The following is a 20,925-nucleotide window of genomic DNA, read 5'->3' as shown; positions in this document are numbered from 1 at the left end:
CATCTTGGAACTAAAAGCTAAGCTTTCTATTGTGAAATATATCTGGGCAAAGTCTGGTTGTTAGAGATTGTGTCTGATTTAGTTTTTGTGATTGTTCAGTCGAGTATGTTGTTGTGCTGCATTTTTTCTGATGCTTTGAGTTTTAAAAAAGTAAGGTGTTGAAGTGACCACCTGTTACACTTCCACTTCTACTACAAGTGAAAGATGTCCTTTTTCTTTTTGCTCCATTTGAAAAGTAAAAATAATTGCTTTTCCGGGTACCTTTTCTCCTTCAGTGTTTGAAACCAGTGATTTAAAAAGGTTAGTTCAATAGAAATGTTCACTTTCTCTCTCCATGGCTTATTTGGTAGCACTCTCACTTCTGAACCAGAAAGCTGTGAGTTCAAGTCCCACTCCAGGACGAGCACAAGAAACAAGGTTGACACGATAGTGCAAAGCTGAGGGTGTGCTGCACTATCGGAGATAACATTTCGATTCAAATGTTAAACCAAGGTCCTTTCCCTCCTCGGGTGATTAAAGGATCCCGTTGCACTATTATGAAGAAGAACAGGGGAGTTATTCTCTATGTCTGGCCAATACTAATCCCTGTATCAGTATTACAAAAACAGATTACTTGCACATGTTGACCTAGCTGTTTGTGGGAGCTTGCTGTGTGTAATTTGCCTCCCGTGATTCCTTTATTACATATGTGGCTGCATTTCTAAAGAACTTAATTGGCTGATGAATCTTGAACCAGGGCCACAATCTCCGAATAAGAGGCAGGCCGGTTAAAACTGAGATGAGGAGAAATGCCTTCATTCTGAGGGTGGTGAATCTTTGGAATTCTGTACTCCAGAGGGCTGTGGAAGCTCAATCATTGGGCATATTCAAGCCGGAAATCAGTAGGTTTTTGGACACTAATAACATCAGGGAATATGGGGTTTTGGGGGGGAAATGGTGTTGAGGTAGATGATCAGTCATGAATGGCAGAGAAGGCTCGATGGGCCGAATGGCCTACTCCTGCTCCTTTGTTCCTGTGCAAGAACTTTGAGTCATCTGGTGGTCGTGAAAGGCGCTATAAAAATGCAAGTTTTCTTTCCCCCCCCCCCCCCTCCCATCAACTTAATGTCAAAAAAACAGTCTGGCCCAACAAAGGAAAATTTACCATTCTGCTGAAGAATTGCGACAACATAGCATTTAAATAGATACTGGTAACTGAATAGAAGTTGCAACAGTATGCCTTTATATTCTTCCAGAGTCACTTGATTCAAAAAGCATTGTGCATTTACCACTTGTTTTCTACCTGCTGCCCAATATACAATTTTATTTTTGTTCAGTATAAGGCATGCATACAGTTGCTGCTGATGTAACTTGAAGCATTAAGACCCTACGTTCTGCCTGCAAAAAAAAAAATGTTGCTTGGCATCTTGAAATCTAAACTGCACTGTTGGGGGTGAAAAGGGACTTCCCGATACTAATTAGGAAACACTGTTATGCAAATTGTAGAGGTTGCTTCCTATATAAGAGTGGCATATCTTCATAAACACATAACTGAACGTAATGCACCTGCACAGTGTATGGGGTATGTTTTGTCAGCTGCATAAATGTACACCATACCGGACACAAATAATGGGTGATTATCTTCTTTAAAAATATTTAGGTAAAATTCATTGCAGAAACGGAATTAATTGAAAAATATTATGTCTTTTAAAATCATTTTCTCTTCTTTTTTTTTGCAATAACAAAGGAAGAAGAATTGAAAAAAGCATGGGAAGAAAAGCAACGCCGAGACCACGAGGAATACCTCAAGTTGAAAGAAGCATTTACCGTTGAAGAGGAAGGAATTGAGGTAGAACCAGATGAAAATGAGGTAAATATTTACATAAAAAGCATTAAGAAGTTGAGAACTCGTGGATCATCAACTCCTGCCACCAGTTCAAGTCTGCTGGCAGCGTTTTAGAATTTTGGAAGGGGCTTTTATGACTAATTTCTTTCTGAGTTGGATGTTTTTATTTACCAGTTTAAGAGTGCAGCCTCATTGAAATTCTGGCAATGCCCTGTACAAAAATATACAACTATGAAAGCAGATATTAATTTATTTTCTAAAAATGACGGAAATTGTCTTTAAATTTAGTGCAGAAGTTGGTGCAGCTGCAAAGCAGGAAATGTAATCCCTTAAATTTGGTGGCTACCCGTTGTCTTTTATTTTAATTTTAAGTTGCAGATTAGAAAAAAATGAATAACTTTTCTACAACTTAATACTTCTAATGTTTGATCTAGTAGCTTTGTAATTTACCTACCCGTCTATGCATTATAGATACTGAATGGAATTCGTACTACTTAACTAGTGTTTAGCGATCCTGGATGTTACTCTAAATGCAACAGTTACTCAATGTTTATAGGTGTTTTATATGTTATTTATATATTGACTTGCGATTACAATACTTCTTGTCCTACCCTGGTAGTTAAACAAGCTTCAAAATGAGAAACACAATATGGGTGGGATTTACCGGCTGTTCACTCCGGCGGGAAATTCGGTCCCATGCCAAGTTTCCTGGCGATTAGGGAAATCCCGTTAACAACGGCGGGGTGGGTAGATCCCACTGCCGACCCGTTTCCACCACTGAAAAATACACGGCGGGGTGGCTGGTAAATCCCGCCCTATATTTGAGTTGCTATCTCTCCTGTTGGAGCTGTCTAAAGGAAACCAAGCAGCAATCTTAGATAAAATACCAGAAGTATGCTGTTCTTAGTATGCTGAAAGTTAACAGCATCTCTTGCTTTAACTGTTCATTCTTGTTCAGTTTACTTTGAACATGGTATAAATGTACCAGCCCAACTTAAAAGGATGGCCCAAACGATCAATAATGCACTTTACTTGCTGAACACTTGATCAATGGAATGCAATTTTATATCGGAGGTGGTTTGGTGAAATGAAATATGTAGATCTAGTGAATTAATACTGTATACCTTGCAACTATGATGCAGACATTATGATTTTACAAATAATTTTAATTATCGTTCTGAAACTTCGTTGTTTAAAGTTTTGTTTCAATCAGTTGAAAATACCTTTCTTTACACTCTGAATTGTCTGTGCTTTCATGTCCAAACAGAAGGTTGCATCTAATAAACATGTGGCTTGTGAGTTCCCCATTACAAAACTGCTCTTGGTTCTTGTTACGCACAAGATCTTTTTCACTTCAGTATAAAATACCTTGTGCAATAAGGGCCCATTTTCATATTACTGCACTGAAGTAACCGTCCTCCTTTAATTTCCTTGCTAAAAGTTTCCTGATAAAGGGCATTGTTCCCCAATCCCAGTGAGAGAAATTTGATGAAATGAAAGTGAAACTTCTGCCATTGTTAAAACAAAACTTCCAAATTTTAGAATTGGTACAATATTAATAGACAGTGACTAGTTGTAATGTTTGTAATTTTTCAATCTATGAGTGTTTCATTATTTTTGTTATTTCACAGGCTCAAGATCTTCTGCAGGATTTCATAAACTACATCAAGGTAATGGTATTTTATGTTGCAATGCCTGTTTAATCTTCTGAAAATTGCAAGAGGTATTTATGAAGCCAGTGTGGCAGACAGATGTTGAACTTCAGTAAAATTCTCCTTTACTGTTGTCATATTTGGCTTTTCTTTAGTGGGGGGGGCAATTTTTCCACAGGCTTTGAGAAAATAATAATTTTTAAATGTCTTAAAGCTTAATGTATTCATGTTTAAGCTTCAAACAAACTAGCGGCATCTGAGATGATAAGTGTTCATGATGCTGAAGCGCTATCTTTCATGTCATTTACTGGTAGACTGAATGTGCAACTTGTCATCCTCTTTGGGCAATTCAACAATGTTGTGCTCATTGTACCAGAAAGCCTTTTTGTGGTTGTAAATGAGAATGAAACACAGGCAGGCAGTTTACGTTTTTGAACAAAAAACAGTGAGGCCCAAAATAGGGCTGCAAAAAAATGCACAATGCAGAAGGAAATTTAAATTATTTTCAGTCCAGAAAGGTAACTCACTGATGTAGGATTTGTAGCATGCGTTATTTTTGTATAATAGCAATTATTGTAATGGAAATAAGAGCTGCAAAGTACGTTCACTTATTCGGATGCAGAGCAGCTTTGTGATGTATGTAAATTTTTTGTTTTGGCTCTTCACAGCGAGTGTGAAGTATGTGTGCAGAAAAGCACAAATATTCATAGAATCATAGATCATAGAATTTACAGTGCAGAAGGAGGCCAATTGGCCCATCGAGTCTGCACCGGCCCTTGGAAAGAGCACCCCACTTAAGCCCAAGCCTCCACCCTGTACCTGTAACCCAGTAACCCCACCTAACCTTTTTTTAAAATAAATTTAGAATACCCAATTAATTTTTTCCAATTATGGGGCAATTTAGCGTAGCCAAACCGCCTAGCTTGCACATCTTTGGGTCGTGGGGGCGAAACCCACACAAACACGGGGAGAATGTGCAAACTCCACACGGACAGTGACCCAGAGCTGGGATCGAACCTGGGACCTCAGTGCCGTGAGGCAACAGTGCTATCCACTGCGCCACCGTGCTGCCCCCCACCTAACCTTTTGGGCACTTAGGAGCAATTTAGCATGACCAATCCACCTAACCTGCACACTTTTGGACAGTGGGAGGAAACCGGAGCACATGGAGGAAGACCATGCAGACACGGGGAGCAAGTGTAAACTCCATAGACAATCACCCGAACCCAGGTCCTTGGAGCTGTGAGGCAGCAGTGCTAACCACTGTGCCACCGTGCCGCCCACTGTCCTGGTCATAAAGAAATTTGATTATTCCACCCCAGGGTTAAGCTTTTGTATAAATATATATAGGAGGATAAAAATTAGCTCCATTTTAGAAAGTAATGTGCTTAAAATGACTTCTAATTGTGAATGTTGTTTTGAGTTTTATGCGGGGATGGGACTCAGAATTGCCCTACAGAGAGCCGCCATGCACATGGACCGCCGAATGAGCTCCTTCTGCACCATAATGTCTGAGCACTTTATGCCATTGTATTTGAGGAACCGTTTGCAGCAGGACAGATTTGGTCATGCTTCAAACACAGTGGGGACGATTCTCTGCTCCGCGGACCAAGTGCCCGCGCTGTCGTGTTTCACGCCGGTGCGAACAGGGCCCGGGCACGACCTATTCGTGCGCCGCCCCGGAGATTCTTCCACCCGGAGGTTGGGGGGAGAATACCGCCCAGTATGTTTAACATTTTTTAAAATAAATGTTTTTTTATTGGGTTTTTGAAATCAATGACCTGATGTGTTATAAACTCACAATCAGACAAATTGAGTTGACCAAATTTCTCGCAACTAAGGCGATCAAATGGATTCAACTGTTAATTCAGTTGCATTAAAAATGTTAAACACCCCCCACAAGTTTCCCCCCTCCACAAACAGATGCCTACTTGTGTGCTAAAAACAATATTGCCAATTGTACAGAGCTGCTATTGTCGAGCTAGCACATAATACCCTAACAGTTATTTTATTCTAACTTTTTTTTGTTGTTTGTTTTGTTTTTTGTGCGTGTTCCCTTCTCTTCTATGTATATAAATATATATGTATAACATGCTTTGTATTTCTGAGATTATTTTTATTTCCAGACTTCCACAATTTGTGGGATTTATTTTAACTTAACCCACCCGGTCTGATGCTGCTGGGATGGGATTGATCCCTGTTTTATTCTCCATGCTTTTACTTTGCGCTGATGTTATTAGAACGTGGAAGGGCGTTCTGATTCGATGGGTGAGTTAGGTTAGATTGAAACGATTGATTGTGCCTTTTTTTTTGTATCTCCAACTAACGTAAAAGCTTCTGGTTTAACACTCAGAGAATTGCTTTTTTGTTTCCTTTCTGTAAAAGTTAAATAAGTGCTTGCATGACTAGGGGATATGGATTTAAGGTTTTGGGCAAAACGTTACAGGGTAGATACAACAAAGAAAGATTTTACGCAGCAAGTGAAAATGACCTGGAATCCACTGCCTACAAGCGTGGTGGAAACAGACAATCCTTGATTTCCAAAGGGAATTGGAAAGGCAGTTGAGAGAAATAAAATTGCTGTGTTGTGGGCAGAGAGCGAGAGAAAGGTCCGATTGGATTTTTCCACCGAGAGCTGGCATGGACTCATTGGGAAGAATGACCTTCTTTGCCATCATTACTTCTGACTCAATGATATAGAATTGCTATTTTTATTGCTCAAAATAACCCGATATTCTTTCGAGGGAGAAGGGAAATGGACGATGAGCAGGAGTTACAGAAGACTTAGTTTAAGAAATGCATCTTGAGATTTTTAAGTGGGGGAGAGACGCAGTGAGATTGATTATGTCCTGAACCTCTTCTGGATAAGCTGTATTTACTTCTAATTTGAAAAGTTTTGTTTTTAGTAGTTTTTAAAGATGGCTGTTTCCATTTCCAGGTCATTGTAAAGGCTTCCATTCTCCTCCCATCATATATTTCCGACCTCATATTTACATACCACTGTGCTACTGTTACTCTGTTTCAGTATATATATTTACATTAATTTTCTTCTGGAAGAAAAACAATATTTTCTGCAATATTGCAAGATCTGCAATTTTGTGGAATAATTACCTGATTGAAATCTAGTGTTAAATTTTCCACACATTTGTGTGCATAAATGCATATGCAACAAACAAACACGTTTCTTTTTTTTGAAAATACATTTTTTTCCCTTTTACCTCCCCCCTCACCCGTGATGAACAGCTCCTCAAATATCATCATTAACGGACTCCACCATATCTCAAAGACCTCTTCCAACCCCCTTAACGCAAACTTCATCTTTTCCAACCGGAGAAACACGTACAGATCGCCCAGCCGGGCTGCAACCCCTAGTGGCATTTCTGACCTCCAATTCAAAAGAATCCGTTGCCGAGCAATCAGAGAGGCGAAGGCCAGGACATTCGCCGCTTCCCCTCCAGCAGCTCAGGCACCTCTGAGACCCCAAAGATTGCCATCATTGTGGTCCAGCTTCACCTCGGCCCCCACTATAGTCGATAAAGTCCCAATCACCACCTCCCAGAAGCTATCCAACTTCTTGCAACCCCAGAACACGTGAACATGATTCACCGGCCCCCACGCTCACACCCATCTGTTACTCCCCCAGTAAGAACCCACTCATCCACGCCCGAGTCATCTGCCCACCACTTTAAACTGAATCAAGTTCATTCTAGCACAGGAGGAGGTTGAGTTCACTCACCACATCGCATGACACCAGAACCCTCACCCTATCTCCCTCCTCAACTCCCCCTCCTATTTCCACTTAATCCTTTCCACCAACGTCTTACCCTACTTTCCCAGCCACCTGTATATGTCTCCGATCATGTCCTTCCCCCACCTTCTCTGGGGGCAGCAACTTCTCCAGCAGCTTGTACTCCGGTAATTGGGAGTGCACGCAAAGCCCAGCACCTACCAGTTCTTAAATTCAGTCCCCCTCGGTTACTCAAATCTCTCCTGCAGCTCAAGCAACCAAGCAAATTTTCCCTCAGAGAACATATCTCTGACCCACTTCAACCGCTCCTTCGTTCCATCGCCTGTACATCTGATCAATCCCCCCCCCGGCTTAAATCTGTGATTCCCATACAGTGGTGTCAGCACCGACATGTGGCCCAGTCTAAAGTGCCTCCTCAACTGATTCCAGTTCTTAATAGTCGACTCCACCACCAGACTCCCCGTATACTTCCTTGGAGCCAGTGGCAATGGGACCGTCACTGGTGCCCTCAAACCTGAGCCCCTACAGGACTCCTCCTCCAACCTGATCCACCCCTCCAACACCACACCCAACAACACCTCACCTTCTCCACATTCCCTGCTTAATAGTAGTGCATCAGGTTCGGGAGTGTGCCAACCCCCTCCCTGCCTCTGCCTTTGTAGCAGGGGCCTCCTCACCCTCGGCACCTTCCCTGCGTACACAAAATCACGGTAAAAGGCCATAGGAGGGAAAACCGGGAGGGATTGAAAGACGAGCAAGAACCTTGGCCGCACATTCATCTTTACCACCTGCATCATCCCTGCCAACGTCGTGCAATATATCCCACCATTTAAAGTGCCCCTTAACCTCTTCCACCAACCCTGTCAAGTTCCACCTATGCATTGTGGCCTACTCTTTCGTCACCTGGATCCCCAGAAACCTAAACAGCTCCCTTGCAAACACATGTATAACACTGCAGAAATTGATGTATTATAAACATTGAGTCTTGCTGTTTGATAAAATGACCTAGTCCTGAATTTCTGCCATGTCTACAAACTGTGAAATGAGTGGGTATAACTTAGTCATTGTGTCCTGTCACTGGATGATATCTATGTAACTCTAGAGAAAAAGAGCTGCAGCATTCAATGGGAAACTTTAGTCAACTACCCATGAAGAGTCTTGTCCAGCCTAGGTTACTCCTCATTTCAGAGAGGTTTCTGTTGAACTTGCCACTCGCCCCTTTCAATCAAAATGTATTGAAAAGCATTCCTGATTTAAACTAAACAAGTAACCTGACTAATTCATTTTCCATCCAAGAGCAGTGGAAGGATTTAGGTGACCTCTTGCCAGATCTTCGACACTTGAGATTGCAGGATTTTATATGGCCGTCTCCCCAAAGCTCTACCTTTGTTAATGGCATCGCTGCCCAGTGATGCTGTTGGATTTGTGGTAACAGCTTGGTTTTTCAAAATCATACTGGTTTCTTAAAGAAACTTGCCCTTTTAATGATTTTATTTCAGTTGTTAAAAACAAATGTAATTTTCCCGAAGCTGGAAGTTAATGAGCACTTGCCACCCCACCCCCCTTCGCCACATACCCTCAAACTCCCCTGATTGCTGCAGAGCCCTTCAGCAATATACTATGATTTAAATGTTCTATCCAAATGCATCTTACCTGTCAGTGAAGTAGTTGAACACCTCCACTTTCTTAGTGATTTATTCAGCTAGTGAGTAGGCAAGAGAGAAACCGCAAGATGAGAGTGAAAGATGTCGATGTAACTAATTGGGCATTAATATTATTTTAGCTATCCTACTTGGATGTATGGAAGTGGTTTATGAATCGGTCTGCAGGCTATGATGGATGCTAATGCATTTGACACTACAGTACTTTGATACTATTTGCATTCTGTACCTGCATCCATATATTTATTTTGTACTTGTTATGACTCCAACAGAGACTTTGAAACATGTCTCCAGTGACTGGTGAGCTGCAGTGAATGGATAACTCCAGGACCTGAGCCTCTAGTTGAGAAACAAAAATTTAGCATAAGGCTTGATTTTGATTTTTGAACTGGTTATTCTGGTTGTCGCCACTAATTTTGATTTATTGAAAATAGGATAGTAAAAGGCTGCATTAAAATAAGATGTGCAGCGGATCCATTTCAGATTGACTAATGTGTAAGGGGTAACTGTGGCATTGAAGACTAATAATCCAGACGTCCAGGCCAACATTCTGGGGGCAAGGTTTCAAATCCCATCATGGCAGCTGGTGGAATTTTAATTCAACTAATAAATGGAATTGAAAAGCTAGTATCAATAATGAGACTAGAAACCATTGTCAATTGTCATAAAAACCTAACTGGTTCAATAATGTCCTTCAGGGAAGGAAATGTGCTGTCATGACTTGGTCTGGCCTACATATGACACCATACCCACAGCAATGTGATGTTGCAAGCCACTCAGTTCAAGGGCAATTAGGGATGGGCAACAAATGCTGGCCTTGCCAGTGATGCCAATGTTCCATGAAAGAATAAAGAAAATGTGAGAGTACCCATTTCAATTGACCCACCAAGTGGTTTTTGACATATTCCCTCCCCCATCTTTATTTTGGCTTGGTTAATGGTGATCATCGAGTGTTTTTGAAAGTGGAGGGCGCGACCCGCTAGTGGGTCCAAATGTGCAGCAGATCCATTTCAGATTGACTAATGTGTGAGGGGAAATGGTGTCATTGAGGACTAATAATCCTGATGCCCAAGCTAATGCTCTGGGGGAAGGGTCGCCAAAAATGATTCCCAAAGATCGCCAAATCTTTTTTTCTGTTTTCTCTCTGGGTAATTTCTTGCTGCCCTAAACTGATCCTGTTTTTTTTTTAAAAAGTGCAGATTCATGAGATTAAATTTGATACCTAGCCAATATACAAATACAATGTCTCATTATGAAATCTAATATTTGGAATGGCTGTGGGATCAACAGTGGTGTGGCATTACATATAGGTCTGGCATGACAATGAGGACCTCTCAGACGATGACATAGAATTCATAGAATTTACAGTGCAGAATGAGGCCATTCAGCCCATCGAGTCTGCACTGGCTCTTGGAAAGAGCACCCTACCCAAGGTCAACAACTCCACCCTATCCCCATAACCCAGTAACCCCACCCAACACTAAGGGCAATTTATCACGGCCAATCCACCTAACCTGCACATCTTTGGACTGTGGGAGGAAACCGGAGCACCCGGAGGAAACCCACGCAGACACGGGGAGGATGTGCAGACTCCGCACAGACAGTGACCCAAGCCGGAATCGAACCTGGGACCCTGGAGCTGTGAAGCGATTGTGCTATCCACAATGCTACCGTGCTGCCCCTCTGCCATTTCCCCTCACACATTAGTCAATCTGACATAGTCAGCATGAGGTCATTTGACGTGGAGGAAAAGCTTAGTTTTGTCTCATACAATTCAAGTTACGTGCACTTTATGAAAGGAAACGGTAAGGATTGGGAGTGAGGTGTATTTTTAAATGTACAGTGAATCCCATTTAGATTGTGACTGTAGCAGCAGGACTGCAGCTTGCCTGGTCAGTGGACTCTACCTGTGTCTTAAACTCCCCGCCACTGTGCTGGGTTAGCACAGTGGGCTAAATAGCTGGCTTGTAACACAGAACAAGACCAGCAGCGCGGGTTCAATTCCCATACCGGCCTCCCCGAACAGGTGCCAGAATGTGGCGACTAGGGGCTTTTCATAGTAACTTCATTGAAGCCTACTTGTGACAATAAGCGATTATTATTATGAAGGGAAGCTATGGCTTCAGAGATTGACGAGTATCGACATTATCTCACAACCCAACTCATTATTTTTCACCGTGTGCAGTGAAATATTTTGCTGTTGAATCAGTTTGACATCTGACAAACATGGATGGCTGATGCACGGTAAATGAGTGCATTGTCTGATTTCGGACATTTATTTTGAATTTCTATGTTGAAGAGAGGAATAAGATTTATTGTATTTCTTCAAAGCTGAATTCACGTATCTATGTTGAAACAGCACTACCAGATGAGTGAATGTGTTTAGGTAGGTTGGATGGTACACGTGGTGTCAAATCCTCAGATCGATTCAGCAACTTTTAGGGATTTTGAAGCCCAGAGCTAAATTTCGGGTTCACGTTGCAAACGTTCGATTGATCAAAACCAGCGATTTCCATGTCAGGGATGGGGAACTTTGTTGGTAAATGAAATTTGCAATATATACAAGGTGGAATTATTTTGTTGCCAAGCAACATAATGCAGAACTGAATGCAATTTCCTTCATCAGCGAGGAAGATCAATCATATTAACTTGACATGCATAAAAGTGGGAACAGGCTCACCTAAGGAGTAGGTGAATATGGTGTGGGTCGCAAGGGCTAGCCATTTAGTAAAAGTGGGTCGCTGAAAAAAAAGTTTGAAAACGCTCCTATAAATGGTCCAACCTAATATTCTTTAATAGAAATAGAAGATCATAGAATCCATAGATTCGTATACTCCATTCAATGCAGAAGGAGGCCATTCAGCCCATTGGGTCTGCACCGTCCCTCCGAAGGAGCACCCCACCCACGCCCGCTCTGTAACCCCACCATCCTTTTTGGACACTAAGGGGTAATTTAGCATGGCCAATCCATCAAACATGCACATCTTTGGACTGTGGGAGGAAACCCGGAGCACCCGGATGAAACTCATTCAGACACAGGAAGAACGTGAAACTCCACACAGACTGTCACCCGGGGCTGGAATTGAACCCAGATCCCTGGAGCTATGAAGCAGTAGTGCTAACCACTGTGCCACCATGCCGCCACTGATGCTGGAAATACTCAGCAGTTGAAGCAGAGAGAAACAGTTAATATTTCAGATCATTGATCCTTAATCTGGTTTCCTCCCACAGTCCAAAGATGTGCACATTAGGTGGATTGGCCATGGTAAAATTGCGCTTAGTGTCCAAAAAAAAGTTAGGTGAGTTAGTGGGTTAAGGGGATAACGGGGATAGGGTGGAGGCGTGGGGCTTAAGTAGCGTGCTCTTTCCAAGGGACGGTGCAGACTCGATGGGCTGAATGGCCTCCTTCTGCATTGTAAATTCTATGATAATGGGCAGCACGGTAGCACAGTGATTAGCTATGATCAGAACTTGGAAAAGTTAGGAATGTAATGGTTTTTAAGCAAACGAAAGTGGGAAAGAGTGGAGAAAAGACCAAAGGAAATATCTATGATCGGCCGGAGGATGGGTGACATTAAATGTCAAAATATATTTGTCTTCACCTTTAAGGTTTTTTTTTAATGATCATTATCAAGATACATTAATTCCTGTTATGACAATGGGTATTAAGACAGATCTGTATATCTAAAACAGTCAAAAAGAGATGGATATATGAATAATGTTCGCATGTAGATCACTATGAAGTAAGTAGGAGTGGGATCACTGAGAAGTGAGTAGGAGTGTATCTTCAGATAGGCAATTTCAGATAGAGTAGGAAGGTGTTTTGTCTCAGCAGTACAGTCCACGGTAAGAAATGATGGGATTGCAGTTTCTTGTGAAAGTGAGGAAAGACCATTGTGGTCTATGACTTAATGTTGGAACCATTAGTCATTTTCTCCAGAGTGTTTACAGTACAGTGGTGAAAATTTCATTACTTGTATTGCTTAGCACAGTATATGATGTTCTTGTCTACTCAATATGATATTTAAAATCATATTGTGTGTTGGCATTTCTGGAAAGTTCACCATAGCTAATGGTTACAAATCAATGCAGTAGTGCAGTATTGTTCATGCCATACAAGAATACACGGGCAGATATTTCTTGCTAGCAGATTAAAAAATAAATTATATCTTTGACCAAACCACTGCCGCAGATTAATCCCTGACCTCAAATTGGGTTATCATAAATTGGACACTGCGCTTCCCCTTGAAACCTCTGTTCAAGTCCAACACATATTATTGGAATTAAATTCTCCTGTGATTTTCTGTTTGTATTTTTGAAAGTATATTTTTTTATAAAAGCTGACTCTAATCTGACACCAATTTGCAGTGGGACTTGGGCGAGAATTACTTTTAAGTTTAGGGTTATATCCCATATGAACATTGCTTTATGTGTTAGTTATAGCCTGATGTAAGTCCACTTGGATCTTTTTGGACTACTTAGTCATTAACTGTATGCAGAATTAATGTTTCACAATGTTATAAAGGCAAGCCTCTCCCTTCTCTTGCTCTCACTTTCTCCATCTTTCCCCTGCCAACTCCTCTCATTATTCAGGTCATCCGAGGGTGATGTTGTCATGCTTTTGACTCATCTGCACCCTTTTCCCCACATCATCAGAGAAGAACAGAAGATGGATTTTGGCAGTTCCCAGCTATGAGAACTGAATTCCATGGGCTGGTTGCACACTTTATTTCTCAGTCCATAGTAGACAGTTCTCCAGCTTGGCTGCTTCGTCCTTCAGCATTTTTTCGGCCTTGATCTCTAGGTTGAGCAAATCTGCATGACTTTCTTTTAAGTTTTATTTCTCATGGTTATCTTTCAACTGTTTTTTACTTGAGTATAATCTTGTCTCATAAATCTGATAGCTGAACCAAAATAAAACAATGATACCAGATGCTGTTTGATTCAACAGCCAAATAACATTTTTGTCATACAGCCTCCAGAGGATTTATTGTCTTCACAAATTAGTTCATGAGCAAAAATAGGCAGGATGGATAATAGCAGAAACTTGTCAATTTGTGTCCTAAATTTAACTTTGATAACCAGTAGTTATTCAATTTTAGCCGGTATGAGACTTTATCACCAAGTACTTGTTGGTAAATTGCCAGCAGCTGAGAGCTTTGTTCAGGACTGGTAACTTGAGACTAATGTTTGTAAAGTTACAATTTTGAATAAACACTGTAGGATTCTTTCTCAGTGACTTTCCAGTTTTTAATCTTCGGAATTCTAATTACTATAATGCTGTCAGGATGATAACTATTATACATTTTTTATTTAAATCTAGAGTACAAAGGTTGTTCTTTTGGAAGATCTTGCCTCTCATGCAGGCTTGAGGACACAGGTAAGATGGATTATAAAGAATTCCTTTCTTCCTAGGTGCAGAAACATAGAAACTAGGAACACGAGTAGGCCATTCAATATGGTCATGGCTGAAACTATCTCAATGCCATATTCCTGCTCTCGCCCCATAACCATTATGCCATTAGAATCTACATTATCCATCTCTTTCTTGAATACATTTGGTGACTTGGCCTCCATTACCCTTCAAGTGAAGAAGGTTTTTCTCCCTGCATCTCGTCTGTCCAGCCCTGTTAGAATTTTATACGTTTTAATCATATCTCCTCTCAGCCTTCTAAACTCTACTGAATACAGGCCCAATCGAACCAATGTCCCCTCTTAGGACAATCCCGCCAACCCTGGTAGCAGTCTAGTGAACCTCTGTTGCACTCCCGCTGTAGCAAGTATACCCTTCCTTCGGCAGGGCGACTAAAACTTCACACAATACTCCAGGCTCTATAAGATGTCTCTACTGATGAACTTAAATCAATGAAGGCCAACATACCATTTGTCTTGCTAATTTCTTGCTGCACCTGCCCCTCCACTTTCATTGACTGGTGTACAAGGACACCCAAATCCCTTTGTACATCCACACTTCCCAATATAATCACCATTTAAATAATATTCTTGCTTTTTCTGTATTTCACACAGAGGCATATAATTTCACATTTAGCCAAGTTGTACTGCATCGGCCATGTGTTTGCCCCCCCTTGCATTCTCCTCACAACTCTAAATCCCGCCCAGTTTAAAGTCATCAGCAAACTTGGAAGTGTTACATTTGGTTCCCTCATCCAGGTCATATATATCCTGTACAACTTGAGCATAAGCACTGATCCCTGCAGTGCCCCACTAGCCACTACCTGCCACTTGGAAAAAGACCCACACTCTGTTTCCTCTGTCAACCAATTCTTGATCCATGCCAATACATAACCCTCAACCAATGTGTTTTAATTTTTTCCACTAACCTCTTCAGAGAAACATTATCAAAAGCCTTCTGAAAGTCCAAATTCACCACATCCATTGGTTCTCCTTTAGCTATTTGACTAGTTCCATCCTAAGAAATTTCCAAATTTGTTAAGCATGATTTGCCTTTCATAAACCCACACTGGCTTTGTCCAGTCACATTAATGCTTTCCAAATGTTCTGTTAGCACATTTTTTATAATAGACTCTAGAATCTTCCCCACTACTGGGGCGGGATTCTCCGACCCCCTTGGGGGGGATCGGAGAATCGCCCGGGGCCGGCGTCAATCCCATCCTGTGTCCCGAATTCTCCGCCGCCCGAGATTCAGTGGGGGCGGGAATCGTGCCGGTTGGCGGCCTCCCCGCGGCGATTTTCCCGCCGCTGACAGGCCTCTTCCGCCGGTGTGAATTAAACCACCTACCTAACCGGTGGGATTGGTGGCGCGGGCGGGCTCCGGGGTCCTGGGGAGGGGCGCGGGGCGATCTGACCCCGGGGGGTGCCCCCACGGTGGCCTGGCCCGCGATCGGGGCCCACCAATCGGCAGGTGGGCCTATGCCATGGGGGTACTCTTTTTCTTCCGCCTCTGCCATGGTGAAGGCCAACGCGAAGGTGGAAGAGACCCCTGCGCATGCGCCGGTATGACGTCAGCAGCCGCTGACGCTCCGGCTCATGCGTGGACTTACGCCGGCCAGCGAAGTCTTTTTCAGCCCCGGCTGGCGTGGCGCCAAAGGCCGTTCACGCCAGCCGGCGGAGTGGGAACCACTCCGGCGCGGGCCTAGCCCCTCAATGTGAGGGCTTGGCCCCTAAAGGTGCGGAGAATTCCGCAACTTTGGGGCGGCCCGACACTGGAGTGGTTTACGCCACTCCGACACGCTGGGACCCCCCCCGCCCCGCCAGGTAGGGGAGAATCCCGGCCCTGATATCAAGCTGACAGGTCTGTAATTCTCCCTTTTTTCTCTCCCCACTCCCTTATATAAATGGTGGGGTTACATTTGCCACCCTCCAATCTGTAGGAACTGCAGAGTCTGTAGAATTTTAGAAGATGGCTACTAATGCATCCAAGATTTCCAGGGCCACTTACTTTAATACTCTGAGATGCAGATTATCAGGTCCTGGTGATTTATCAACCTTTAACCCTATTAACTTCCCCTGCATCATTTTCTTACAAATACTGATTTCGTTCAATTCCACCCTCTCATTAGACCCTTGGTTCTCTAACATTTCTGCGAGGTTATTTGTATGAAGACAGAACCAAAGTATGTGTTTAATTATTCTGCCATTTCGTTGTTCCCTGTCTTCTTACTGTAAAGGACCTACATTTGCCTTGACTAATTTTTTTCTCTTCGCATTTGTAGAAGTTTTTACGGTCAGTTTCTATGTTCCCTGCAATTTTACTCTCATACCTCCACTTTGATAAAATATTTTGTCCACTGAAAAAGTACTTGGTTTTATATCCAGCCCTTGGAATATCCTGAAATGTGTTTTTTAAACTTATTCTTCCGTTGCTGGGCCAGCTAATCAAATCAAATCAAATCAAATCAGCTAATCAATTTCCAGAGGGCAGTTAAGAGTCAACTACATTGCTGTGGGTAAGAACACCAGATTTCCTTTGTGCGTTGGTGAACCAGATGAGTTTTTGCGACAGCCATCATTAGACTTTTAAATTCAGATTTTTATTGAATTCACATTCCACCATCTCCCTTGGTGGGATTCGAACCCAGGTTCACAGAGCATTACCCTGTGTCTCTGGATTACCAATCCACTGACAATACCACAACGCCGTTTACAACCCCCCCCCCCCCCCCCCCCCCCCCATTACAACCCTTGACCTTTGAACTGCAAAACATTGTTGTTAATGAAGGCAAATGTTGCAAACAACTTGTCCAGAGCAAACTCCCATGAAGAGGAAATGGATGTATGGTAACTTTAAGAAAGCTGTATCTTTGTTTAATCTAAGCAGTAGCAGTTTGTATAAGGCAAACTCCATGTCTGAAGGTTTACTGCAATAATTGGTCTTTTTTTCATAAATTTGCACATCCAGTAAATGCTAATTTATTCTGTTATCCCCAGGATATTGCTGTAAGGGCCAGATAATGTTCTTCAGCATTTCAGTTTTGATTTTCCATAATTATCTAGCAGACTTGCTGTTTTGATTTCATTATTACAAAAACCTACTGAGTTCCCCTGCAAGATCAATTAGGCTGGCACAGTGAAGTATTATTTAGTAGAATCATAGAATCCCTATAGTGCAGGAGGAGGCTATTTGACCCATCGAGTCTGCACCGACCTTCCTATCTAAGCCCACTCCCCCATGCTATCCCCGTAACCCCACCTAAACGTTTGGACATTGAGGGGCAGTATAGCATGGCCAGTCCATTTAACGTGCACATCTTTGGACTGGGAGGAAACCCATGCAGACATGGGGAGAATGTGCAAACTCCACACAGACAGTGACCCAAAGTTGGAATTGAACCCAGGTCCCTAGTGCCGTGAGGCAGCAGTGCTAATCACTGTGCCACCGTGATAGAGATCAGGAAAATTTTATGTTCAATCCCTGATTAATGTTTAACTCATCTCAAATCATCTCAGCCCAAGAACATCTCTTCATGTTCCATAGTGCCCCAGGTCCAACCATCTTTAGCTGCTTCATCAATATAGGAACATAAGAAACAGGAGCAAGAATAGGCCCTTCAGCCAGCTCAACCATTCAATAACATCATGACTGATCTGATTGTGACCTTAACTCCACTTTTTCCTCGCTGACGCCAGTAACCCTCGACTCCTTGTCAGTAATGACCTTCCCTCTATTGTAAGGTCACAAGTGGGGAGGTTTACTGATGATTATGCAGTCATCAGTGCCATTTGTAACTCCTCAGATACTGAAGCAGCCTGTGCCCATGTGCCCCAAGATCTGGACAACCTTGGGGTGGTAGTGGCAAGTAACGTGCGCACCACACAAGTGGCAGGAAATGACCATTTTCAACAGAGAAAATGTAATCATCTTACCATGACTTCAACAGCATTGATCCATCGCTGAATCCCGCACTCTTCCCATGGCTGAATCCCGCACTCTTCCCATCGCTGAATCCCGCACTCTTCCCATCGCTGAATCCCGCAGTCTTCCCATCGCTGAATCCCGCACTCTTCCCATCGCTGAATCCCGCACTCTTCCCATCAATGAATCCCGCACTCTTCCCATCGCTGAATCCCGCACTCTTCCCATCGATGAATCCCGCACTCTTCCCATTGCTGAATTTTCGCACTATCAACATCCTGGGGGCCTAACTGGACTAACCCTATAAAGGCAGTGGCTACAAGAGTGGGTCAGAGGCTGGCAGTTCTGTGACAAATAATCCGCCTCCTGACTCCAGAAAGCCTGACCATCTACAAGGCACAAGTTAGGACTGTAATAGAATACTCTTCAGTTGCCCGAATGAGTGCCACTCCAATAATGCTCATAGCTTGACACTATCCAGGACAAAGAAACCCATTTAATTGGCACCCCATCACCTTTAACATTCATTCCCTCCACCACTGATGCACGGTGACAGCAGCGTGTACCATGTCCAAGATACACACTGCAACAATTCACTAAGGCTGCTTCGACAGCATCTCACAAACCTGTGACCTCTCCCTCTTAAAGAACGTGGGCAGCAAAATCCATGGGAACACCACCATAAGCAAGCTCCCCTTCAAGTCACACACAATCCTGATTTGGAACTATATCACCATTCCTTCACTGTCCTGAAACTTCTCTCCTAACAACAATTTGGGTGCACCTTAAATGGTTCAAAAAGGCTGCTCACCACCACCTTATCGAGGGTAATTAAGGATGAGCAACAAATGCTGATCTTTCCAGCGATGCTCATATTCCATGAAAGAAGTTTTAAAAAAAGACTTTGCAGCTGGCAGCAGTGGTTCAAGGAAAAGTGGAAAATTGGCCGAAATTGGGCTGGGTCGTTAAGGATCAGCAAGGTTTCCTGTTTCCAATCACTACCTAGTAACCCCAGCTGGAAATTCATTTCTGTGCAGGTGATTTGGTTCAGCTGAAATAGTTTGAACAGTATACAATGTGCTTAATTAATTGCTGGTTGATTTTAGAATGTGGTTCAATATTTTGACTTATTGCCTTCAAATTAATATTTTTAATTTATTTTAAGGATGCTATTAACAGGCTTCAAGATTTGATTGCTGAAGGAACTCTGACAGGTAAGCCACTGGTGCAATTTAAAAAGAAAAGACTTGTAGGTTCTTTAGAGTGCCTTCTGAATTATGCAATTTTCTAAGTGATAATGCGGACCTTTTGTACTGAACTGGTGGAATTATCAGCAAGGAAATAGTTTCAAAAGAGCAATATACTCTTGTGTTGACTTGTATTATTTAAGTGAATAACTGGCGACATTGATAAACTTAGTTAATTTGCTATGACATTACCCAGAAATAGAGTTCACAATTTATGAAAGTTAGTTTTCTTCCAGGTGTCCTAGATGATCGTGGAAAATTCATCTATATCACTGAAGATGAACTTGCAGCGGTGGCTCAGTTTATCAGGCAGCAAGGGCGTATTTCGATAGTTGAACTGGCACAAGCCAGCAATACTCTAATCAATCTTAATCCAGAATCGAGATCTGTTCCGGAAACTGTGGCCTAATCTCACTTATTTAAACAAAAATAAAGCTGCAAACTATATTGTTTTAATTTGTCACTTGTACCTGAATTCTTTTTGAAAATATTTTTATTTACCGCTTTGTATTATCATGACAATCTAGACATACCATCAGTGTCTGAATCTGTTTTCATTTAACTTATGAACTCAGCAACTTGTGGGGTTGAGTTCAGTTTTAACGACACCATATATGCTATTACTATGGTATCCCCTCTAGGCCCAGCTCTCTCAAACACCTTTGACGGTTTCCAAGGAAACGGGTCTTTGATGGAATCACACCTTACCACCTACACTTTGCATAATCTGAAATGTAGGTGATACAGTTTCTGTATTTGAATCTGCAGCTGCATGTAAGAATTTCCTTACAGACCTTAATAGGCTCCATCCTGTGCTCAAATTCACCTTTGAAATGGACAGCTCCTTGATGTGCTGGATGAGAAATCTGGCAGTGGATTCTTTACTGTTGTCTACTGCAAGCCTGCATTCTCTGGTCAATATACGTGTTGGGATTCTTACAGTTCTGCACACAATAAGATTGCCCTTTTAGGCAACCTTGTAAATATTGCCTAAGCTAAATCGTTCACCATGCAAGTTTGATGCAGCAATATGGAGCATCAGGGTCATTCTGTGGTATAATGACTACCCAGATCAGACTATTGCTCAACTCATAGCATGCAAACTCAGGGGTGAGCCAAAGTTTGCTGTTTTTGGTCTTGAAAAGTGCCCAGCCTACCTCAGATTGTGCTGTAAGATCAAGATGTCTCAACGTTTTGATCAACAGGTGAAGTTAGCTGTTTCACACTGCCACTGTGCAGCAGCAACACAAGTGGTATTCTCCAGTAATAGATTGTTGCCGTCAAGCCAAAAAATTGCTCTGCCTATCAAAGAAATTAATAATGTGGTAGGCCGTAACTCCCAACGACTGGAGGATTATATCAAACAGCCCGTCCCTTTGGCTATTTGCAAAAGTCTAAGCACTGTCTGTATTCAACCAGCCATGCTTGCAAAACTCAGAACAGACTATCTAATGATAG

The 20,925-nt window shown here is 42.4% G+C and overlaps 1 protein-coding gene across 2 annotated transcripts in view; it reads left to right on the top strand.

The window, feature by feature from the left end:
- Nucleotides 1-19,923, top strand: part of LOC119963897 (DDRGK domain-containing protein 1) — a 134,244-nt gene extending 114,321 nt beyond the window's left edge. For both annotated transcript variants that reach the window (XM_038793279.1, XM_038793280.1), the window contains exons 5-9: nt 1,727-1,849; nt 3,457-3,495; nt 14,210-14,266; nt 19,386-19,434; nt 19,704-19,923. In XM_038793279.1, coding sequence (XP_038649207.1) covers nt 1,727-1,849; nt 3,457-3,495; nt 14,210-14,266; nt 19,386-19,434; nt 19,704-19,876 — 441 coding nt within the window. In that variant the 3' untranslated portion in view covers nt 19,877-19,923. The remainder of the gene's footprint in view (nt 1-1,726; nt 1,850-3,456; nt 3,496-14,209; nt 14,267-19,385; nt 19,435-19,703) is intronic.
- The last annotated feature ends 1,002 nt before the right edge of the window (nt 19,924-20,925 follow it).

Source organism: Scyliorhinus canicula, chromosome 3 (genome assembly GCF_902713615.1).
Source record: "Scyliorhinus canicula chromosome 3, sScyCan1.1, whole genome shotgun sequence".
NCBI lineage: Eukaryota > Metazoa > Chordata > Chondrichthyes > Carcharhiniformes > Scyliorhinidae > Scyliorhinus > Scyliorhinus canicula.
Note: the sequence above shows the minus strand (reverse complement) of the source record. Positions and strands in the feature narration are given on the sequence as shown.